This window comes from Acanthopagrus latus, chromosome 11 (assembly GCF_904848185.1).
Source record: "Acanthopagrus latus isolate v.2019 chromosome 11, fAcaLat1.1, whole genome shotgun sequence".
Classification (NCBI taxonomy): Eukaryota; Metazoa; Chordata; class Actinopteri; order Spariformes; family Sparidae; genus Acanthopagrus; species Acanthopagrus latus.
Genome location: NC_051049.1, coordinates 14,921,598 through 14,940,326, shown reverse-complemented (window position 1 = coordinate 14,940,326; position 18,729 = coordinate 14,921,598). Strand labels below are relative to the sequence as shown.

Genomic DNA, 18,729 nt, shown 5'->3' with positions numbered 1-18,729 from the left:
TATAACAGTGCCACCAACAACACCACAGGGCAGAATGTGAGTTTATTCGATCATTCAGTCTGTAATAGAAATGGATCGCCAGTGAACCTTCTTTTTTTCTCCAGGGAACCCGTGTAAATGCTGATGGCTGCATTAGTCAACAGACCGTTACATTGTGCAATCCACATTTACGTCACAATGATACGCTGAAGCAGAAAACGTATCCACTGCCAGTTTAAGTAACAGTAACACTGTTAAAAAAAAAAAAAAACAAGTTTCATTTCATTTTGTTTCAAAGATGAATGTGGAACGTGAGCTTCAATATCACCTCCTCCAAGGCGTCCAAAGCTCCTGTGTTAGTGGTGTAAACAACACCAACACCGCCCAGCGCAGAACAGTATCTGTGTTAAGGCCACTCGCTGCACGGCTAACTGAGCTAACTAGCTAATGGCAGCTACAGTTAGCAATTTCTTTGCTCCACCCCTTTTGTTTTGAAGAGGGAATTCAACAGGTGTCTAACTCTTACGTATTGCACCTTTAAGTTTCAAAAGGAAAAATAACACAATATGACAGGGAAACGGCCACCATTATTGTTGTCTTAGGTCTCAGGAGAAATATGAACTCGTCTGGGTGCGTAAAGCAAAACACCACATTTAAAATGCGATCTGACACTTTATCAGTATATAAGATCTTGTGCTTGTGGTCGGCCTGTAGAGTTTAGTATAACTTCTCCCTACAGTTGACTAATAAATGTTGAATGAGTAAAAGTATAAAGTAGCACAAAAATGGAAATGCTAAAGTAAATCAGAGTTGACAAAAGTAATAAAAACTGTACATATCTTATAAAAGGCTCCACTTATTAGCTTTGACTCCGGAGCTTTGGACTACCCTTCAGTCTTCATCGGTGAGGTGATAACAATCACTCCTGTGGTGAACCTGAAAGGTGAACCTCGGGCTACCAGCCTCGGCAAACCTTGGTGAAAAGAAGTGTGAGAGGACACATATTCTCCAATAATTTTATTCATAATTTTAATATAAACAGTTAATTGTTGAATAATTTACACACAGCAAGATTTTTATTTTCATATCATTGCAACATTTTCTGTACATGTCACTACTTGGCTCTCCTTTGAAAACATAGAAAAAATAAATTGTCAAGCGTTCATTTAGTCATGGCACATATTTGATCCTGTACAATATGCATGTATTTCTGTGTGTGTGTGTGTGTCTGTGTGTATCTATATGTGTGTTTGTGTGTGTGTGTGTGTGTGTGTGTGTGTGTGTTCAATATGTTGATATATGTGATACATAAAGATAATGGCACATTTGGATCCAGTGTGAGGGATGAAGCGATCTCTGTGGGTTGCGGGTTTTTGGACTGTACATACACACATTTACACCTGCTGTCTGCATACGCACCTATGTCTCAACATAATGTATACAAAACATATCCCGAAATTAATACATCAGCATATTCATCGACAATAACTGACATTAATAAAAAGAGGTATCCTGCAAGACTACACACAGCATTCTGGGGACCACCTATGTGCACTGAGGAGAGAAAGAAGGACACAGAGGAAGAGGAGGAGGAGGAGGAGGAGGAGGAGGAGGAGGAGGAGGAGGAAGAGGAGGAGCAGCGATCAGAGACAAAGAAAGCTGTCGCAAAGACTTCAACCAAGGACGACACAGACACAACTCCATCGATTTTAAACAACGTACAGCACAGGGAACAGGACAAAGATAAATATAAGATATCGGTGTGCAAACTGGAGTAGACCACTGGACCGACAGATGACTCTTCAGAAGAGGTTTTTGTCATCAAACACGCAGGGTCACGACACCCGCAACGCCCCCCGCTGTCCATCTTTCCGTGATCAACAACACGAATATGAACAGGTCATCGTCACACTACTGACAGACAGTACTTATTTTACAGCTGAAGGTGCTTCACGTTTACGCCGAGCCTCGTCAAAAGGAGAACTTTGACATTTTAGGAAAATGCGCTCGTTCACTCTCTGACAAGAACGATGCCATTTGTATCTGATGGCTACACGCAGGGATACAGCCAGTTAGCTTAGCTTAGCTTAGCACAAGGAAAACTAGCTAGCCTTTTAACAACATTTTGTGCATTTGGGGTCATGGTAGTTATTTTCAGAGTTGATCAGCTACCATTACGAAAGAGTTTCTGTTTTATTGACATCACATTTAGTCACGTTCACTTACTTCCTTCCTTGCTCACTCACGAAAGTTAAAGGTCAGGCATCCGAATTAACCACACTGTTACCTTCACAGTACTACGTGAGTTGAAACTTGATCGAAGACGTTAGGGTTTTAGACGCTTTAAATGTGGAAATGTTACATATTATATCTTTAAAGAAGGGTTAAGACCAGGACTGTTTCTTGGCCAAAGAGTCCAGGAAGTAACTGCATCCAATCAAGAAAATGCTCCCGTGCAAATTCTCTCGGATTCAATAATGAGATATACTGTGTTGGCAATGCTAAAGTTAATCAGATAAAGCCTAATCTATCATGTATCCATCTTCTCATCTAACTCAAACAAACATGCATAGTTTCCCAAAATCTCAAATATTCCTATTAGACTTCCGGCTTTACAGTCTAAACGAGAAGACGTGTGGTTATTGAACCATCAGTAGAGTTATAGCTTATTCGGGATTTTATCACTCGTGCTTCCTCTTCTTCAAAAAGGATGTGCAGTGGTCTTTTCCAGTTTTTCACATAAAAGAAAAAAAATACATTTTCAAACTAAACACGTCTCTTGTCAGAAACTATTTCATACAACAACATCTGTGATAGGACGACATATTCGTGACACAAGAAAAGGCTTTCTGGGTGACATGCTGCTGGGACTGGGTGGGGGGGTGGGGCGGTCGAAATGCATGACGTCTTGTCGGCCAACATTCGGAACACGCATCGGATTAAGAGCGGGGGTTTGCAGAAAAAAAAAAAGTTTCAGGCCACATACTGTTTAATGTCTTGTTACAAAGGGTTACTAAGCCCTCAGACTGGAGTTGTGCTGCTCCGGTTATAAAACATCGATAGACTCGACTCTGCTCTTTTCTGTGTAGTGGGTTGTGTCATGAAAAACAACAAAAGAACAAAAAAAAAAAAAAACATTTATCTCTTTAAATTTAGAAAACAAGTTACATACGCATTGATAACAATGTTAAATTCATAATGTACAAGAGTAGTAAAAGTTTACAGTCAGAAAAAAGTAATTGTATTTGCCCTCCATACTTGCTAAAAAAAATAGAAATCAACATCTCTAAAATGTAATACTTTTTTCTTTTTCTTTAAAACAAAACAATAATACATACAATGCTTTGTTCTCACCCTGCGCTGTGTTTATGAGCATGCTCTGTCCAACCACGTTTTCTTTTTTTTTTTCTTTTTTTTTAGGTCATCAGAGTTCAACAAAACAAACCTAAACTTCCCTAAAGTCAAGCGCTTTCATTTTTCAGGGGCCAGGGGGGGAATCTGCTGCTATTTACAGTTAAGAGCTTATTAATCAGTTTGTTTTCTTGGGAATCTGAAAGCATTTCAACTGGAAAATCCTCCAATTGTGATGCCTGTTGCTAATCGTGTTTTTTTTTTTTTTTATATGTGCTTTGGGGCGTCGCTTTCCAAACAGACTGATGATGAGAAGCAAAAAAAAAAATCACTAAGCATCGAGCTATCTGCTGGTATAGATTATTCATTTTTCCATGCATAAAGCAAGCCAGAGCTTTAGCAGAGTAGAGACACAAGTTCATATCTTTTTTTTTTTTTTTTTGGTAAAAATCATCTGTTGTAATATAATCCCAATTACAGTATTTTCCACAGAATACATACAAACAGAATTCCTGTGTTTTCATTTCATGTTTAGAGGTGGAAAAGATCCTCTTTAGTGATTGGTGGAGACGAGCCAGACGGTGGCGGATTTGCTCCGACGGGGGTAGCGGAGTGGGTGGAGGGGGGGTCAGGCGGGCCGTTAGTCTGAGCAAGGCACTATGGGTCAGGGGGCCCGTTTGCTTCGACCACTCCTGACCTGCAACACTCCCATCCAGCCACTAGAGGGCAGTCCAGACCACGTCACGTCAGAGAGAGAGGAGGATTCCTGATTATCTTCAAAAAGGGGCAGAAAGATTTCAGAGTTTTTGAAAAAAGGGGTGTTTGGGTTTTTGTTGTTGAAAACTCCGTTTTGCATTTTTTTTTGCAAGGATGCTGAGAACTTGCGCTTCAGTCAGAGGAGAAAAAAAAGGTATGCAGGTAGCTCTTCTTCCTCCTCATCCTCTTAATCCTCCGACCACAAAGCATCAGGCTGCCTCCCTGAGACGAAAAGTTACAATCTAGATTTCATGTCTGTTTAGTGTTATTATGGCACACAGGATTGTCCCAGTCCAGCATTTTTTTTTTCTTTTTCCTTTACAGAGAAGCAAGGGGAGGCGCTCCTCTTTAAAACTTTATGAACCAGTCCAGATGTCAGCATCCTGATCCGCCAAAACAGACCCAATCCATGGCATTGACAGAAAATAAAGGTTATCTCTCTTGATATTATTCACAGTAGAAAAAATATACATACAAAACAAAAATCAGAACAGAGAAACAGAAACAGACTAGAGGAGATGTGGGATTTTGACCGCTAACTGTTTGGAGCACAAAGAGACAGACTGACTGAAGAAGAAGAAGAGGAAGAGGAGGAGGAGGAGGAGGAGGAGGATGCGGCGTAGGGCTTTCTGCCAGTCTGGATGTGAGTTAAAAAGCATGAGGGTCCAGGGCTGAGCTTGACAATATCAGATATGCACTTTTTTGGACTCGTGCTAATGTCACATCCTCAGAAACCAGCAGAGCTGCTACTACGTACAGATTGGTGTTTATGGACAAGGGGAACACACACAATAAAGCTACGCTGCTTCTTCTAGCACCCGGGGGAAACCTCGTGAGTCATTTTTATAAACAATGAAAAGAAAACACCATCCATAAAGCCAATTTACTGCCTCACGTTCCACATTTAACAAGTGCTGGGGCTGAAAGCTCCACGACAATGACTGGGAATTAGCTTTAAAATTGAAAATTGAGAAAGGGCCAAAATACAACCCCACAAAATCAACTGATGACAGCTTCCCCCAGGACAGAAGAAGAAGAAACAAGGGAGGGGTTTAACACAGCAGAGGTGGAAGGAATTCATCAGCAGTGTTGGTAATGTATGAGAAAGTGATATTATTTGAAATGATGGGATGCCGAGTGACTGACGGGGATGATTTAGGCTCTTTAGACTGATTCCTCCATATGCACTGAGGTAGACTCCGGCCAAACACAAAGACGACGACAATTACTTACTAACTAACTAGCTAACTAACTAACTAGCACGCCCGCTGCTGCTCGCCACCGGCTACTCCACCTGTTCAACAACAAACTAGGCTTCAACACCGCTCCGCTCTGAAACGCCTTAAAAATGCTCGACTAAAAAGCTAACTGTGTTCTTCTTTAACAATGACAATGATCATAATAAAATAAATATCTGGTATTTCAAAGATATGGGCACCATCTTAATTAAAAATTGCATATGCGTGTGGACATCACCACAAGATAAGCAACCTAGGTCGAGGTGGAGACCAGAGCCGTGTCCCACGTCCATATGACACACTGATCCTGACTGGATTCTGAGTATGTAGTGTGTTTAAACTGGAAAATTAAGTACAGTTAAACTGCCAAACACAGTACGCTTTAAATGTAAGAAAGTAGTATTAGTTTGTAGTGCGGAATTGGGACACAGCTGAGCTCCACCATTTTTTTCTGTCATGTATGCGAAACTGACGGGCATTTTTTATGTTTTTTTTTCTGCTTTTATTTTCCAAACTATGTCACAGATTATTTACAAAGTACAAAAGCCCGAGATTGTAACTCTTCAGAATAATTAGCTAAAATCTAAATCATAAGCCTCGGCTCGCCTCCGAGTGCAAACAGCACAGACTCTGGCCAATCCACAGTGTCACTGCTAAAGCACAAGGTGAACATTTAGTGTTCAAACCCGGCAAGGGGAAAAAAAAAAAACTGCCCCAAAGACGAAAACAAAAGTGTAGATGCAGCTTCGATTTCTGCGCCTCACTGGCCTTGTGAAAAATACAGAGATCACAGAGGCCTGTGTGTGTGTGTGTGTGTGTGTGTGTGTGTGTGTGTGTGTGCGTGCGCGTGTGTGTGTGTGTGTTACTAGCCAGTAGAACCAGCCTGGATGTGGCTCTGGGTTTGAGAAGGCACTGGTAGAAATATGGAGGCAGCTTCTCTGCTTTCTCTGACTCTGATTCTGTGGGTTTTCACTGTTGACAGAAAGCTGCCAACACTTTGGCTGTACTATAAGTGCTGAATGCTGTTACGGCTAGATTGGCAACCACATTGGTCTGCATATCGTCTGGTGCCTGTCACCTCCCATGTGAGTGAGAGAGGAGCGTATTTGGAGGAAGATGGCGTCGGTGAATTAACAATCTTCAAAAGGTCTGCTGTGTAGGACTCAGGGGCGATATGGAATAAAACAATGTTTTCATTATAGCTGCAATGATTAGTTGATTAGCTGTCAACTATTACATCAATGCCAATTACTTTAGTTTTAGTTTCTTTTTGTCAAAATTTCTGATTCCAGATTCTTTAACATGAATATTTTCAGGTGTCTTTACTTCTTTATGCAGGCAACTGCATACCTCTGAGCCGTGGAAAAAGATATTTGAGGACATAAACTTAGTCTGAAGGAAAAACGAATGAAAAGATCAAAATTTTCTGATTGTAACTTCTAATATGTGTATGTGAAAAGTGTGATCTGGTTCTTTTACTCTTCTGTGGGTTTTTGGACAAAACAAGATATGCAAGGACATCATCTTGGGTTCTGATCGACAGCTGTCACCATTTTCTGACATTTAATAAAGCAAACAAGTAATCAATTACTCCTGAAAATACTCTATAGATTAATCTGCAATGATAATACTTGTTAGTTGCAGCACTAGTTTTCATGCTGGAACTCTGGGTTTTTTGTTTTTTTGCCGCCTTAGAACGAGCCCTTTATGTCTACAGAGGGGGCAGGTCCTCTTCCACAGAGTCCACCAAGTGTCACTACAAACCAAACACGGACACTCAAGAGGCCTTTTGCATTTTCTTGCATTTTTAGTGGTCACCTTTAGGGAGGGCGAAGAACGGGATGTTCAGGTGCCACTAAATCCTACACACTGGACTTTTAGCTAGCTTTGTGTAAAGGTAAAGATGACAGGAATGTTTTTGATTCCCAGCAAAATTCAGTTATTTGATTATCAAGGAGGAAATACAAGAAAGTTTGTGTGTTTGTGTGTGGTGCTCTGAATCTGATGGGGTGTGGTGATGGTATCGGCTTTGCCAGCAGGCAGGCAAGAACAGGGGGGAGAACGACGGGGAACGAGTAGTTCCAACTAAATCCCGGAATGTCAGACCTGAGTGAAATAGCTGCTGCACACTGTGTCCTGACTGCCTAACTACATGTGATAGCAGAGAGAGTAATAGGATTAACGATCACTCACACACTGCCCCCCCCTCAGAGAAAAACTGAAAGATAGAGAGGCTGCCCCTCGCTCCACTACCTGCTGCGGACTCTGAATACAGCTGGAACTTTCCGTATTTCTCTCCAGCCCTCTACCACAAAATGTGGAAATTTCCAACAGCCTGATTTTGAGCAGTGGGCCGAGCGTCCAATGGGAAACCAGAGGAAAAGTGAGGAGGCGTGCAGGAGGTGTGTGTGTGGTGCAGAGCAGTATGACGAGAGGAGGCTTCAATGTGTGAATTTAACAAAAACCTTCCAACAACCGCTGAGGGGCCTGCACTGTGGCAGATCTCGGGTCAGATGGGAAGGGAATTCTATTCTAATTTAAATTATGAGGGCCTTAACTACAAAGACAATTATCTGATCGTCACCTGCATTTGGCTGAGAGCTGGTGCTCACTCCTCACCCTGCTCTCATCCACGCAGCAACGACACAACTGACAAACCAGCACTGTTACACCGACACAAGGAGGTATAATCACCAGGCAAAGGGCAACTCTGGACACTCCCTAACCTCACTGAGAGTTCAGTGACCAGATCACTCGTGATGACTCGGACCAGCATAACCACACGAAAGGCAAAATAAACCTGTGATAACGCACATGTAAAGCGTTCAGCTCCAGCGTGATCTGACCAGAGAGAGAGAGATGGCAGACACAGAGACAAACACACGTCAGGTGCACTTCCACCTAGAAAGACCTCATTCCCCATTTATAAAGCTTTTTTTTTTGGTTATTCCTTTTTTTTGTTTGTTTTTTTTCCTGTTGTTTGTAGTAAAGTTGCCTCCAAATATTGACAGCTCTCAGTGGGAACGAGGTTTATAAAAAACATGATGAAGTGAGGTGACAATATTTCCGGGCTTTGAGTAATCAAAGGAGGGCGGGACTGGAGGTCTAAGACACAGAGAGCACTGATGGTAGATTAGTGTGATTTCTGGGGGTATAAAAATAAGAAAATAAAAAAAAAAACCCAGAAAGAAAAAACCTGGCAAAACAAAATACTAGCAAAGCTTCTGATGAAAAATATTACAAATATGAACTATTTACAAAAAACATAATTATCTCATATATTATATATAAAATATTGGTACATCAATACCAATATTCCATATATACTATATATATTATATATATTTATATATTTCTATACCCACTAAAATATATCAAAGCAGCAGCTATTGGTCAGTCTGAGGAACTCTTTTGTCCAATTCTTAACTGTTTAAATATCCTTCAGCCATATAGTGAGGACACAGAAATAAAACTGAGAGAGAAAAGAAGATAAGAGTAACAATAAAAAGCAAATAAATTAAAACTATTCACCAAACACCCGATGAATCTGTGTGTAGTTTGGAATTCTGCAGAACCAAAAAAAAAAAAAAAAAAAAAAAACACAACAAAAACAAAAACATTCCTCTAGGAATAGATGTTTGTTCTAGGATCAAGTCTTTGCAAGTCATCCCACCGTTCCAAACTGATTTAAGTCATTGTTCAAAAGGAAATTAGGATAAGCGCTGATAGACACTTGTCTTTGTTTATAGGCCACATACAAAAAGGCCACTATCTGAGTAACAAGTTTTCACTTGGAGAGAAAAAAAAACACAAAAGCACAGAAATGTGGAAATGCAGATCTGTGGGGAGAAGAAGAAGAGGAGGGACAAAGTCTTTGAGGAAGTTGAGCATAAGCAGCCTTCTTGGTTGTCTAAGGTTTGTTGTGTTCACAGTTTTTTTTCTCTGTTTCCATCAAAAGGAGTCCTGGAAACCTGGCAATAGTGAAAAACAATAGATAGGTAATATGGTAAATAGAAAGTCCGATGTGTTGTGGAGGAAGATAAAAAAGTGTTTACACCATGTTTGCATCCCTTGCTTGCCTGTGTTTGGCAGCCATAGGGAAGAAAATAAAAAGTCCTGAGATCTGTGGGGTTTTTTAAGGGCTTCTCCAAGAGTAAGAGAATCATAAGAAAATGATGAGAGAAACATGAAGGATACAGAAAATATGGACTGGAAGAAAAAGAAGGATGGGAAGGGAAACAGGTTAAACAAGTTCTTTAAGGAAACAGGAAATGTTAGGAAGGGCTGGATCTGGGCAACGATAAGATTCGTCCGTTTTTCTTGCCACCGTTCATGTGTGTGTAGGGGACATGCTCCTCATAGTTCCCCCTGAGGGCCACCGAGGGCCCGCTGTCCCTGCTTAAGCTCTCCTCTCTCTGTGAGTATGACGACGGGTCCAGGGGGATGCTCTCCATGTTGTCCAGGTCCAGGTCAAACTCCTCTGTCTCTGGGACTTTGTTCTCCTCGCTGTAGAAGAAGGAGACCTCCTGGAAAGATGGGTGCAGGTCCTCCCGCAGCATCTCGATGATCTCATGGAACATCGGCCGCATCTTGGGGTTGTACTGCCAGCACATCTGCATGAGGCTGTGCCTGGAGAAGAGCAATAACAGACAAAGCTATAGTTGCGTTTCCACCACAGGAACTTTCCCCAGAGAATAGGAACCTTTAGAGGGACCAGGGCCGATATTACATTTCGGGGACAGTATTTTACTACCCAAATGTTTTCCACTCTGGAGGTGGTACTTTCCAAAAGCACAGGGACACAGGGACTTTTGGGATGGTGCTTGCTGAACATTTCTGATTGGTTAAGCTTGCAGCATTTTGCTTTGACAAATCAACATGGAGTCACAGAACAAAGTATATGAAAAGGTGTGGGTCGTAACAATACAGGAAAAACGCACACAATAGCAGGCTGAAGAAACCTTTAAGTTAGGAGCTGATTGCTTATCAGTCTGGCTAAATATTGTATACTTGTTTTTTGAGTTGGATTGCTGTTAAAATAAATGAATTTAAAATGCACTCATTTGGCTGTGATACAGCATCCTCTCTCTGTCTTTTAGTGCAGAAGTGTTTAACTGTGGTTTCACTCAATGTCTCGCTCACAACAATGTCTGAGTGGTTACCCATCAAAAGTAATAGCTTATAAACACTGAATAATCTGAATCTGGAAACTAACTAGTAACTCAATTTATTACATAAATGTTGTGAAGTGGAAGTTTAAATTAGCAGAAAATGGGATTACTGAAGTAAATAACCTCAAGTTTTCCTGACATTCATAAATGGTTGTGAAAATTTCATGAAAAAGCAAAAAACATGTTTTTGTGTACTTGTTACTCTCAATAATATGTTCTGGAAAGTGTACATGCTGTACGATTTACTGTATGGCTTAATCTGCTTTATACAAGTGCCAGGTCCCTGAAAACTCGAGGTATGTGCCAAAGGAATGTTTGATAATCACCCACGCAAGAAACAAGAAATAAAGATTTAAACAGGAATGACAAAAAAGGCCACGGGGAAGCTGGTGGACCATGTTAAAACCAGACGAAACACAGCAAAAAATTCAGACTTACAAAAACACACGTAATAGGACAACATGTGTACCTTTTGGTGATGGTGGTACAAGTTTACACCAATTCAGTCTCAGATTAAAGGCACTTTGTGGAGATTTAAGCTCTGACAGCGCTTTAGAGAAATGTTAACATTAGCGAGTTCACATTTTTTCTTCCGCTCTTCTAGATCTACTGGTGGCAGTAATTTGGAAAAGCCAGCATGCCAACAGAGGTAGGGCAAGAAGAGCAATACTAGCAAAGACTATATAGATTTTAATACTGCAGGATTTAAGATATTCAGTATCAGTTTTGCAAATGTTTTTTGGGGAAGAAATGACACAACACATTTGCTATCTTAAGATGCAGATCTAGGCATAAAGCCAAAAAAAAAAAAAAAAAAAAATCCATAAGGCTTCTTCAAGGCACAGTAGCAGTAGAAACTATTCCAAATGTGTATGTAATGTAATGTAATGTAATGTAATGTAATGTGTGACAGTGTCATTCAGATGAGTTCTCATTAGTTCAGCCAACACCGTTTCAGTTCGTTCGTCCATCAGCTGAAAAAGCTACCATAAAAAGTTCATACAAAAATAAATCAGAAGTCGCCATCATGTAATCTCTGAGGTATTTTGTCACATTATAGTTTTGAGTTTTTGACTCACATCCTCTCGGGGCAGTTGTCTGGCCGTTCCAGGTACCCTCCATCCATGACAAACTTTAGCACCTGTTCGTTGGATAAGCCCTGGTACGGCTGCTCTGCTAGTGTGCTGATCTCCCACAGCACAACACCAAATGACCTGCAGACAAAACAAACACGTGAACAAATGCACCAGTGATGTCATCATGATTGCACAGACTGCGCCACGGCTAGTGAGGTGTGACGTACCAGCAGTCAGAGTTGGCAGTGAAGACTCCATCCTTCAGAGACTCTGGAGCCATCCACCTGACAGGAAGCAGGCCCTTCCCACCTTTACGGTAGTAGTCAGTCTCGTAGATGTCTCGGGTCATGCCAAAGTCTAAGAGGGACAAGCGCAAACACAGTAAGTCAACCACGACAGACTGAGATGGACGTGAATTGCTATATGAACAACAAGGAAAACAAAACGAGCTTCAGTTACCTCCGATCTTGACGGTGTAGTCCTCGGCCACCATGCAGTTCCTGGCTGCCAGATCTCTGTGGACAAACTTCTTGGCGTTGAGGTAGGCCATGCCGTCTGCAATTTCTGCTGCCATCTGGATCATCTCTTTCAGTGTAGGTGGCGACCGGCCTGTTGGGTTGTTCTACAAAAACACACACAAGAAGACAGTTAACACGGTCGGCCAGCGATGTAGAGAGAATATCACCTCCACTTGGTTAAGGCCCCCCCCTCCCCTCCCCTCCCTCCCAAAAAAATGCGGTGATGACACAAACCTCAGAGTCAGGCCTGAGACTACGCAGATAACTCTTCAGGTCACCGTGAGTCATTAGCTCCATTACTACCAGCGTGGGCTGACCTCTGGACACCACACCTAACAGGCGTACCTACGCAGAGGAAATAAAATAAAACACATATGGTCATACAAACAGAGTTGAGCATTACAACTGTTTTGGGGCAAAACATGTTGCATGTTACATTAAAACAACCTAAAATTAGGCTGAAATAAACATTGAGTGGCACCACCTGCCTCCTCGGCTAGTCAACCAAGTGCTGACACACTTTACAGAACACAACACTCCCCTGTCTGCCTAAAAGTCACTGGCAAATTCCTTCACCAGATCCCCTCGTGGTAATCCATGTTGACAAATTGTTCCTCAGCAGTAAATCTCATTTTTGACACATTGTCACACTGCACCACTGACTTTGATCTCGACGCTTACTGAAAACAACACGTGACTGTCACAAACATGCACTAGGGGTTACAGATGTGTTAGTGCTCTGAGCTTTAGAACTAGCATGTCTATTCATTTAATATCTGCGAGCGTAGATGCCATGCGGGTATAAATCACTAGAAGAGCTTGTGTTGGTTAGTAAGTGTCAAACAGGTTGTGATTTATCCTCCTAACTATTGTTACATTCCTATTCTTAAAGAGACTACCTTCCACTGCTCTGTATACGTTGTACATAATGTTGTACATCTTATATATAAATAAATGTTTATGTATGCTGGTGTAGGTGTCGAAGTCAGCGTGGGTGTCATATCCCCAGTTCTTTCACCTTTAAGAGAAACATCCCTGCTGTTAACATGGCAGACAAGACGACACACTCATAAAACACTGCTGCTGGGTCACAATTTCATCAGTGACTAATAAAAGAAATTCATCCTAACACGTCAACATGATTTTTACAGCTGACAGCACAACATATGGTAATTTAATTGCGGCTTAGTGGGCTGTTTAATAAGATAGTGAATCTAGACACAATTGCTTACAAATTGCGACTTGTTTTTGTAGTCAAACTGTGTCTCTCTATGGCATCATTGACAAAATAAGCAAGTCATGAATCTCTGAGTCATAAATGTTCATGTTGTTTTCAACTTGAATTCACAAGTTTATAGATGGCTGCTCGAATCTCCTTGTTAGTCGGTAACAAAGCTGTGAGAGGAAACAGTTTGAAAAGCGCCTCGTACCACGTGGTGACAGCTGAAAGCCTTCATGACGGAGGCTTCGTTGAGGAACTCGATCCTCTCTCGTAGGCTGGCAGACTCGTTGACCGTCTTGACGGCTACGCGCGTGTCCGGGTCTCCTTGGATGATGTCCTTGGCGATTCCCTCATACACCATACCGAAAGAGCCCTGACCCAGCTCTCTGAGCACATTGATCTTCTCCCTGGGCACCTCCCACTCGTCAGGAACATACACTACACCAAACAGACAGCGTGTGGATTAAGTGAGCCATTCACAAATCATCACACTTAGCAGTTTCGTGATGATGCTACTCTTACCATCGTTGGCGCTGAGGTACTCTGGGTTTGAGGAGGCGATTAGAGGTCCTGTCGGGCCTTCTGTTTGCCTGTAACACAACCACAAAAAGCATCTGAGACACTGAAAACTGTAATAAGAGGTGAAATTTCCAGACCATTCTGCAGAATCAGTCATCTTTATTTCTCCTGCAACATACTTGAAATAGCTAGAGGCTATCAAACAGAACGCCCCTAACTTCAAATCCCACCATAGTTTCAAAACAAAATGGCAGTATGTTTGTCAAAGATCTTACCTCTTCTTGAACATCACAAAAACCCCCCCTCCCACGATCAGCAGCAGGATGAAACAGATGACCGGACCACTCACAATCCAGATTAAACCTGGATCCGCTGTAATAAACAGAGAAGTCATTGGTCAGTTAATTCTGCATTCAGTAAGTTGTTAAACAATATTAAAATGGGCCTTGGTTACTCATCTTATAGTTTTTCTGGACATATAAGGAATAAGGACAGTTTTGCATATCTTCAACTTTGCCTTCCACTAAGATCAAAACTAAAACAAATGTCCACAGATACGTTCCAACAAAACATACAGAGTTATGTAAAGCATGACTCTTATACAAGCAAGTTTTAAAGTAAAGTCTATAGCCTCCAGCCTTACGGTTTGGCATGAAGAAGTATGTGGTTTCTGTGAAGGAGCCGTTTCCTGCCAAAGAAGTGGCGCGGACATTCACGCTGTAGTTTCCAGGCTGCACAAGTGAAAGCTTCGTGCCACCTGACTTAAGGTAGGCTGGCCGTGACACACAAGATGTGTGAATCTGGAGGGGGGAAAAAAGACAACAACACAAAATGGCATTAGAGATCACAAGAAATAATGACAGCTGTTACTTTTAGGAAACAGAGATTATTCTTAAAAGGTGCAATATATGACAATTTTAGTTTAAAACATTTAAAAGTTAACTTTAGTCATTCAACAGTTTTGAGGTTATGTCAGAGATGTCTTGGCATTGTGTTGCAAAAACGTCTAACAAAGTTAGCATACTAAACAGCAAGCTCCTAGCCATTTTGCACCTGAGGAGGCGATAATCTGGTTGTAAAAACCCACCTGGTGCTCTGAGCATCCAGTCTGAGCAGAGTCAGCTAATGCAACCACTAGCTGCGCTGTTAACTGAGCTAACCAGCCAACAGCAGCTGCAGTATGAGCATGAGCTCAACAGGTTGCCAATTCTTACATATTGCACCTTTAAGTGTTAATCTTAGCTTAACTCCACGCTTTAACCAGAATCCCTCCTCTACGTGAACTCACATTAGGAAGTGAATGTCACCAGTTGTGCACTGTCTTACTGGGTTTACTCAAAATTCTAACTGTATGAATGAGAATAGATGTTTGTTAAAAGAGGCAACTTTCTGAAACACAATGAAACATCAGAGAAAATGCAGAAACATACACAAAACATGACTTATGTGGGATTGAGGTAATGATATTACTTCTCCACCACTATTTTAATAAAAAAATATTCGAACAATACATATATAATTTAAGACTATTTATCATATTCATATCATATCAATATTTATTTTTAGCATACATGCCAGTTAATGTTCAGTCAGATATGAGCATCATTCAAATAAATCTAGATCAGTGTGCTTCAGCTGCAGCAGTGTGTGTTTTTAGTGCAGTGTGCAGGGGATGTCGTCTGAGATGCCAGTCCATCCCTGCCACTGCATGCTAGTCTTCCTTCCTGCCTCTGTCACTATGGTAACAGAGCTGCTACTGACTCCTTGGGTCAGGCAGTGCAGCAGTGAATAGCAATTAGAGATGAATTCACACATTTTACAGCAAGTAAACAACCACGACAACAGTGCACGCATGCAGGCACGCACACAGACAGACAAGCACTTACTGCGCACAAACATACAGAAATAATAATATGCAAACACACACACACGGCAGAAAATGTCAACACACACACACGCACACGCACACGCACACACACTGGTAGCACTGGGAGTTTGTAAACAAATATTTTCTTTGTTTGTCTCTCCATATAAGGAAGAAACAGAGTTTGAGCGTATAGAGCAAATCTTTTTCTTTCCTGCCTGCCTCAACTCCCCGGAGTCTACCCACATCTCTCTGCCTCCCATCTTTCCTTCATTCATGTCAACCTGTCTGCCCTCTAAGCCCTGTGTTTCTCCTTCATTCAGTGTTTTGAGGCAATTCCTGCTGGCTCTTTCTCTCCTTCACCTCTGTGCCCTTCAGTTAAGAAGAAGAATTGTGATCTGTCCTTCCCGCTGACTTTTTCCTGTATCCTCACTGTCTAAAAGTTTGGCGAAATCTGATACTGACCTCTGTGTCTCCAACCCTCCTGTAGAACACCTCGTACAGGATTATGAGGCCATTGGGGGACCGGGGTGCGTTCCATTTGATCAACACATAGGGAGGCTCGGCTGTCACTATCTCATGGGTGATGGGCCCCGGGATGTCGTCTGCTTTCTCTATGGGTACCAGACACAGAAAAACATTTAACACTCATGCACTTTTGTCACCAAATGCCTCTAGTAACTGATAGGGGTCTGGCATTTGGCGTCTTTTCGGGTGCAACTGCATGGACTACTTGAGCTCATCATGATCACTTACGGCCAAAGCTATGGTTATAGTTAAAGCTAAATGTGAATGGAAATCTCTGTCAATGTGTTTGTGTAAGATTTTCAAGTTTGTGTTTGGCTGCCAGATGACCACATTTTGAGTCCACACCCCTCTCAACCAGTTGAAACAAAAAACTGCAAGCTACTTTATAACCTACCTTACATTGAGGAACAAGTACTTTTCGTGTTGCTTTTAAAGCTGTACTTTTACACTTTGCTTGAGTATTTGAGCCAGTAACTTGGCCACATTTGCCATTTATACCTAGCAACAAATGTGCTCTGAATCTGGAGGTAGAGTATGCGGGGGTACAACGTTGTAGCAGTCCCATTATATAAGACTTGGTATCCTTCTTTGTTTTGGGCTGAATTTTAAAATCCATCAAGACCTACTGCAGTGGATTCAGATCACCTGTGTGCAGGGTGGGGAGACTGACTCCCAATTAAGGAATGGAAGTAGCTTGGGGCGTCCCATTTTATTCTGGTAAAGTTTATTCATACACCAAGTTGAGTGACCACAAAAGTTAACAGCCAATTAGCCAGCCTTCATTGCAAATAGCCCGATACCTGCAGGTTTTCTTTTGTTTTTATATATGATTCTTGACTGAATCCCTTGATACCCAAGCCCCTATATACCACGAGGTTTAATATTTTATTTCACTGGGGACTTGAGTGCTTGTAAAAGCACATTTCAGTTTGATTATCCCCTGAGCAGGCATTTTTGGATTAACCCTCAAGAGGCATCTGATTATTATCTAAGTAGCTGACCTTGGGCATTCCCTGTAGATGTACATTTTTTTGCTGATGTTTTTACATAGGTTGGGGCTGATCTGTAAGCATTTCACTGCCAGCACCACCCCATAAATGGCAACCACAAAGGGACAAGTCACCAGTGCATAAATCTTGCCAATAAAAGAGATTAAGTGTTGTGTCCCAATCTTCTGATGTATGTTTGATGCATCGATCTGTGTATTTTGAGTGTTTCTATCCATCATGTCAAACACACGCACTTCTACCGTTTTAAGCTGCCTGGAAGAAAAAGGAGCACCACCTCTCTTTTGACCATGATGTGACCCAGAAGTGGCTACATTTTGCCACACTTTTTAAACCAATAGCATTGTCTTCTAACTGTCTTTCATACTGTCTTGTTTATATTCTTAACAGAGATGTCTCTGTCTCCTGCTCAGGGACTACAGATGAAAATGCACTTGTAGCAATTGTTAGAAACCGGTCAGCTGTGAAAAAATACTCCTACATTAGCATTACTTTTATAGCTACCATTAATTACAAAGTAAGAAGAATCAACACAGAAAGTAACTGGAGTAATGTATCAATGAGCTGTTTTTTTTACTAGAATCACTTTTTTATGGAATAATTGTTGTCCTTTTTGTGCATAGATGTTCTACCTACTACTGCTGAGAGTAGGATTTATCTAGCTACTGAACTGGAGGTGTATCTCATAAACTGTTAACTGAGTGTGTCAGATTTGTGTTTGCTCATACCCTCCGGCATAGTTCGGGCGCTGACATATGTAGCCATGCTGCAGCGTTTGATGTCTGTCGGATGGTTACAGGCCATGATCTCAATCTTATAACTGGTAAAGTGGTGCAGGTTGGAGATCACAGTTGACTCCTTTGAGAACACCTTCAGCTCCATCTGAGCAGAAGAGATGAGAGATCTGATTACTCAAACAATTGTTAGGGATTCAGGCTTACACTCAGATCATAACATATACAACCACAGGCATATGCAAGACAAATCAAGTTCATCTTCAGAGCATTTTCCTTTGCCATTCTGAGGCTAAACCAAACAGAAATATGTGGTTTCTTTGCTTTTTTTTCTAGTGGTAATGTCATTTCAGATTGATGACTGAAAGACACAAGTTTGGATCAGTATTCATTCTCTTATTTTAACAAGTTGCTCTGAGAAAGACATTCACATAATTCTATGCGTGATACACAATATAGAAAGTGTTTGAGACCTTCGAATCCTCGTTGTCCTTATCTGTGTCTTTTGGGTTGGCTGTAGTTGAGCCGAATGACAAACCGGGGGCTGTGGTGAGGAAGAAAGAGCTTTGGGTAGCATTGGCAACTCCCACTGAACGACGCCGACGAGAAGGTCTGCAGAAACAGATGGGCGAAAGAATTAAGTTGAATGCCACTGAAAACCTGGAGACAGAAAACTGTGCACAGTCCTCTGACACTCTCAGGCAAGCTAACAATCAATTATCAAAACAAAAGTCATGTGAATTAGACCCTGGAAGATGGAGCAGTA

General features: G+C 41.5%; 1 protein-coding gene across 1 annotated transcript in view; it reads right to left on the bottom strand.

Moving 5' to 3' along the window:
- Positions 1-981: 981 nt before the first annotated feature.
- The window catches only part of insrb (insulin receptor b), an 89,480-nt gene continuing 71,732 nt past the window's right edge, over positions 982-18,729 (bottom strand). Inside the window, exons 12-23 of the mRNA XM_037116029.1 lie at positions 18,437-18,575; positions 17,958-18,111; positions 16,160-16,308; positions 14,474-14,630; positions 14,106-14,202; positions 13,834-13,901; positions 13,520-13,749; positions 12,324-12,434; positions 12,031-12,193; positions 11,799-11,928; positions 11,575-11,709; positions 982-9,953 (exon numbers count right to left, since the gene is read on the bottom strand). Coding sequence (XP_036971924.1) covers positions 9,599-9,953; positions 11,575-11,709; positions 11,799-11,928; positions 12,031-12,193; positions 12,324-12,434; positions 13,520-13,749; positions 13,834-13,901; positions 14,106-14,202; positions 14,474-14,630; positions 16,160-16,308; positions 17,958-18,111; positions 18,437-18,575 — 1,888 coding nt within the window. The 3' untranslated portion in view covers positions 982-9,598. The remainder of the gene's footprint in view (positions 9,954-11,574; positions 11,710-11,798; positions 11,929-12,030; positions 12,194-12,323; positions 12,435-13,519; positions 13,750-13,833; positions 13,902-14,105; positions 14,203-14,473; positions 14,631-16,159; positions 16,309-17,957; positions 18,112-18,436; positions 18,576-18,729) is intronic.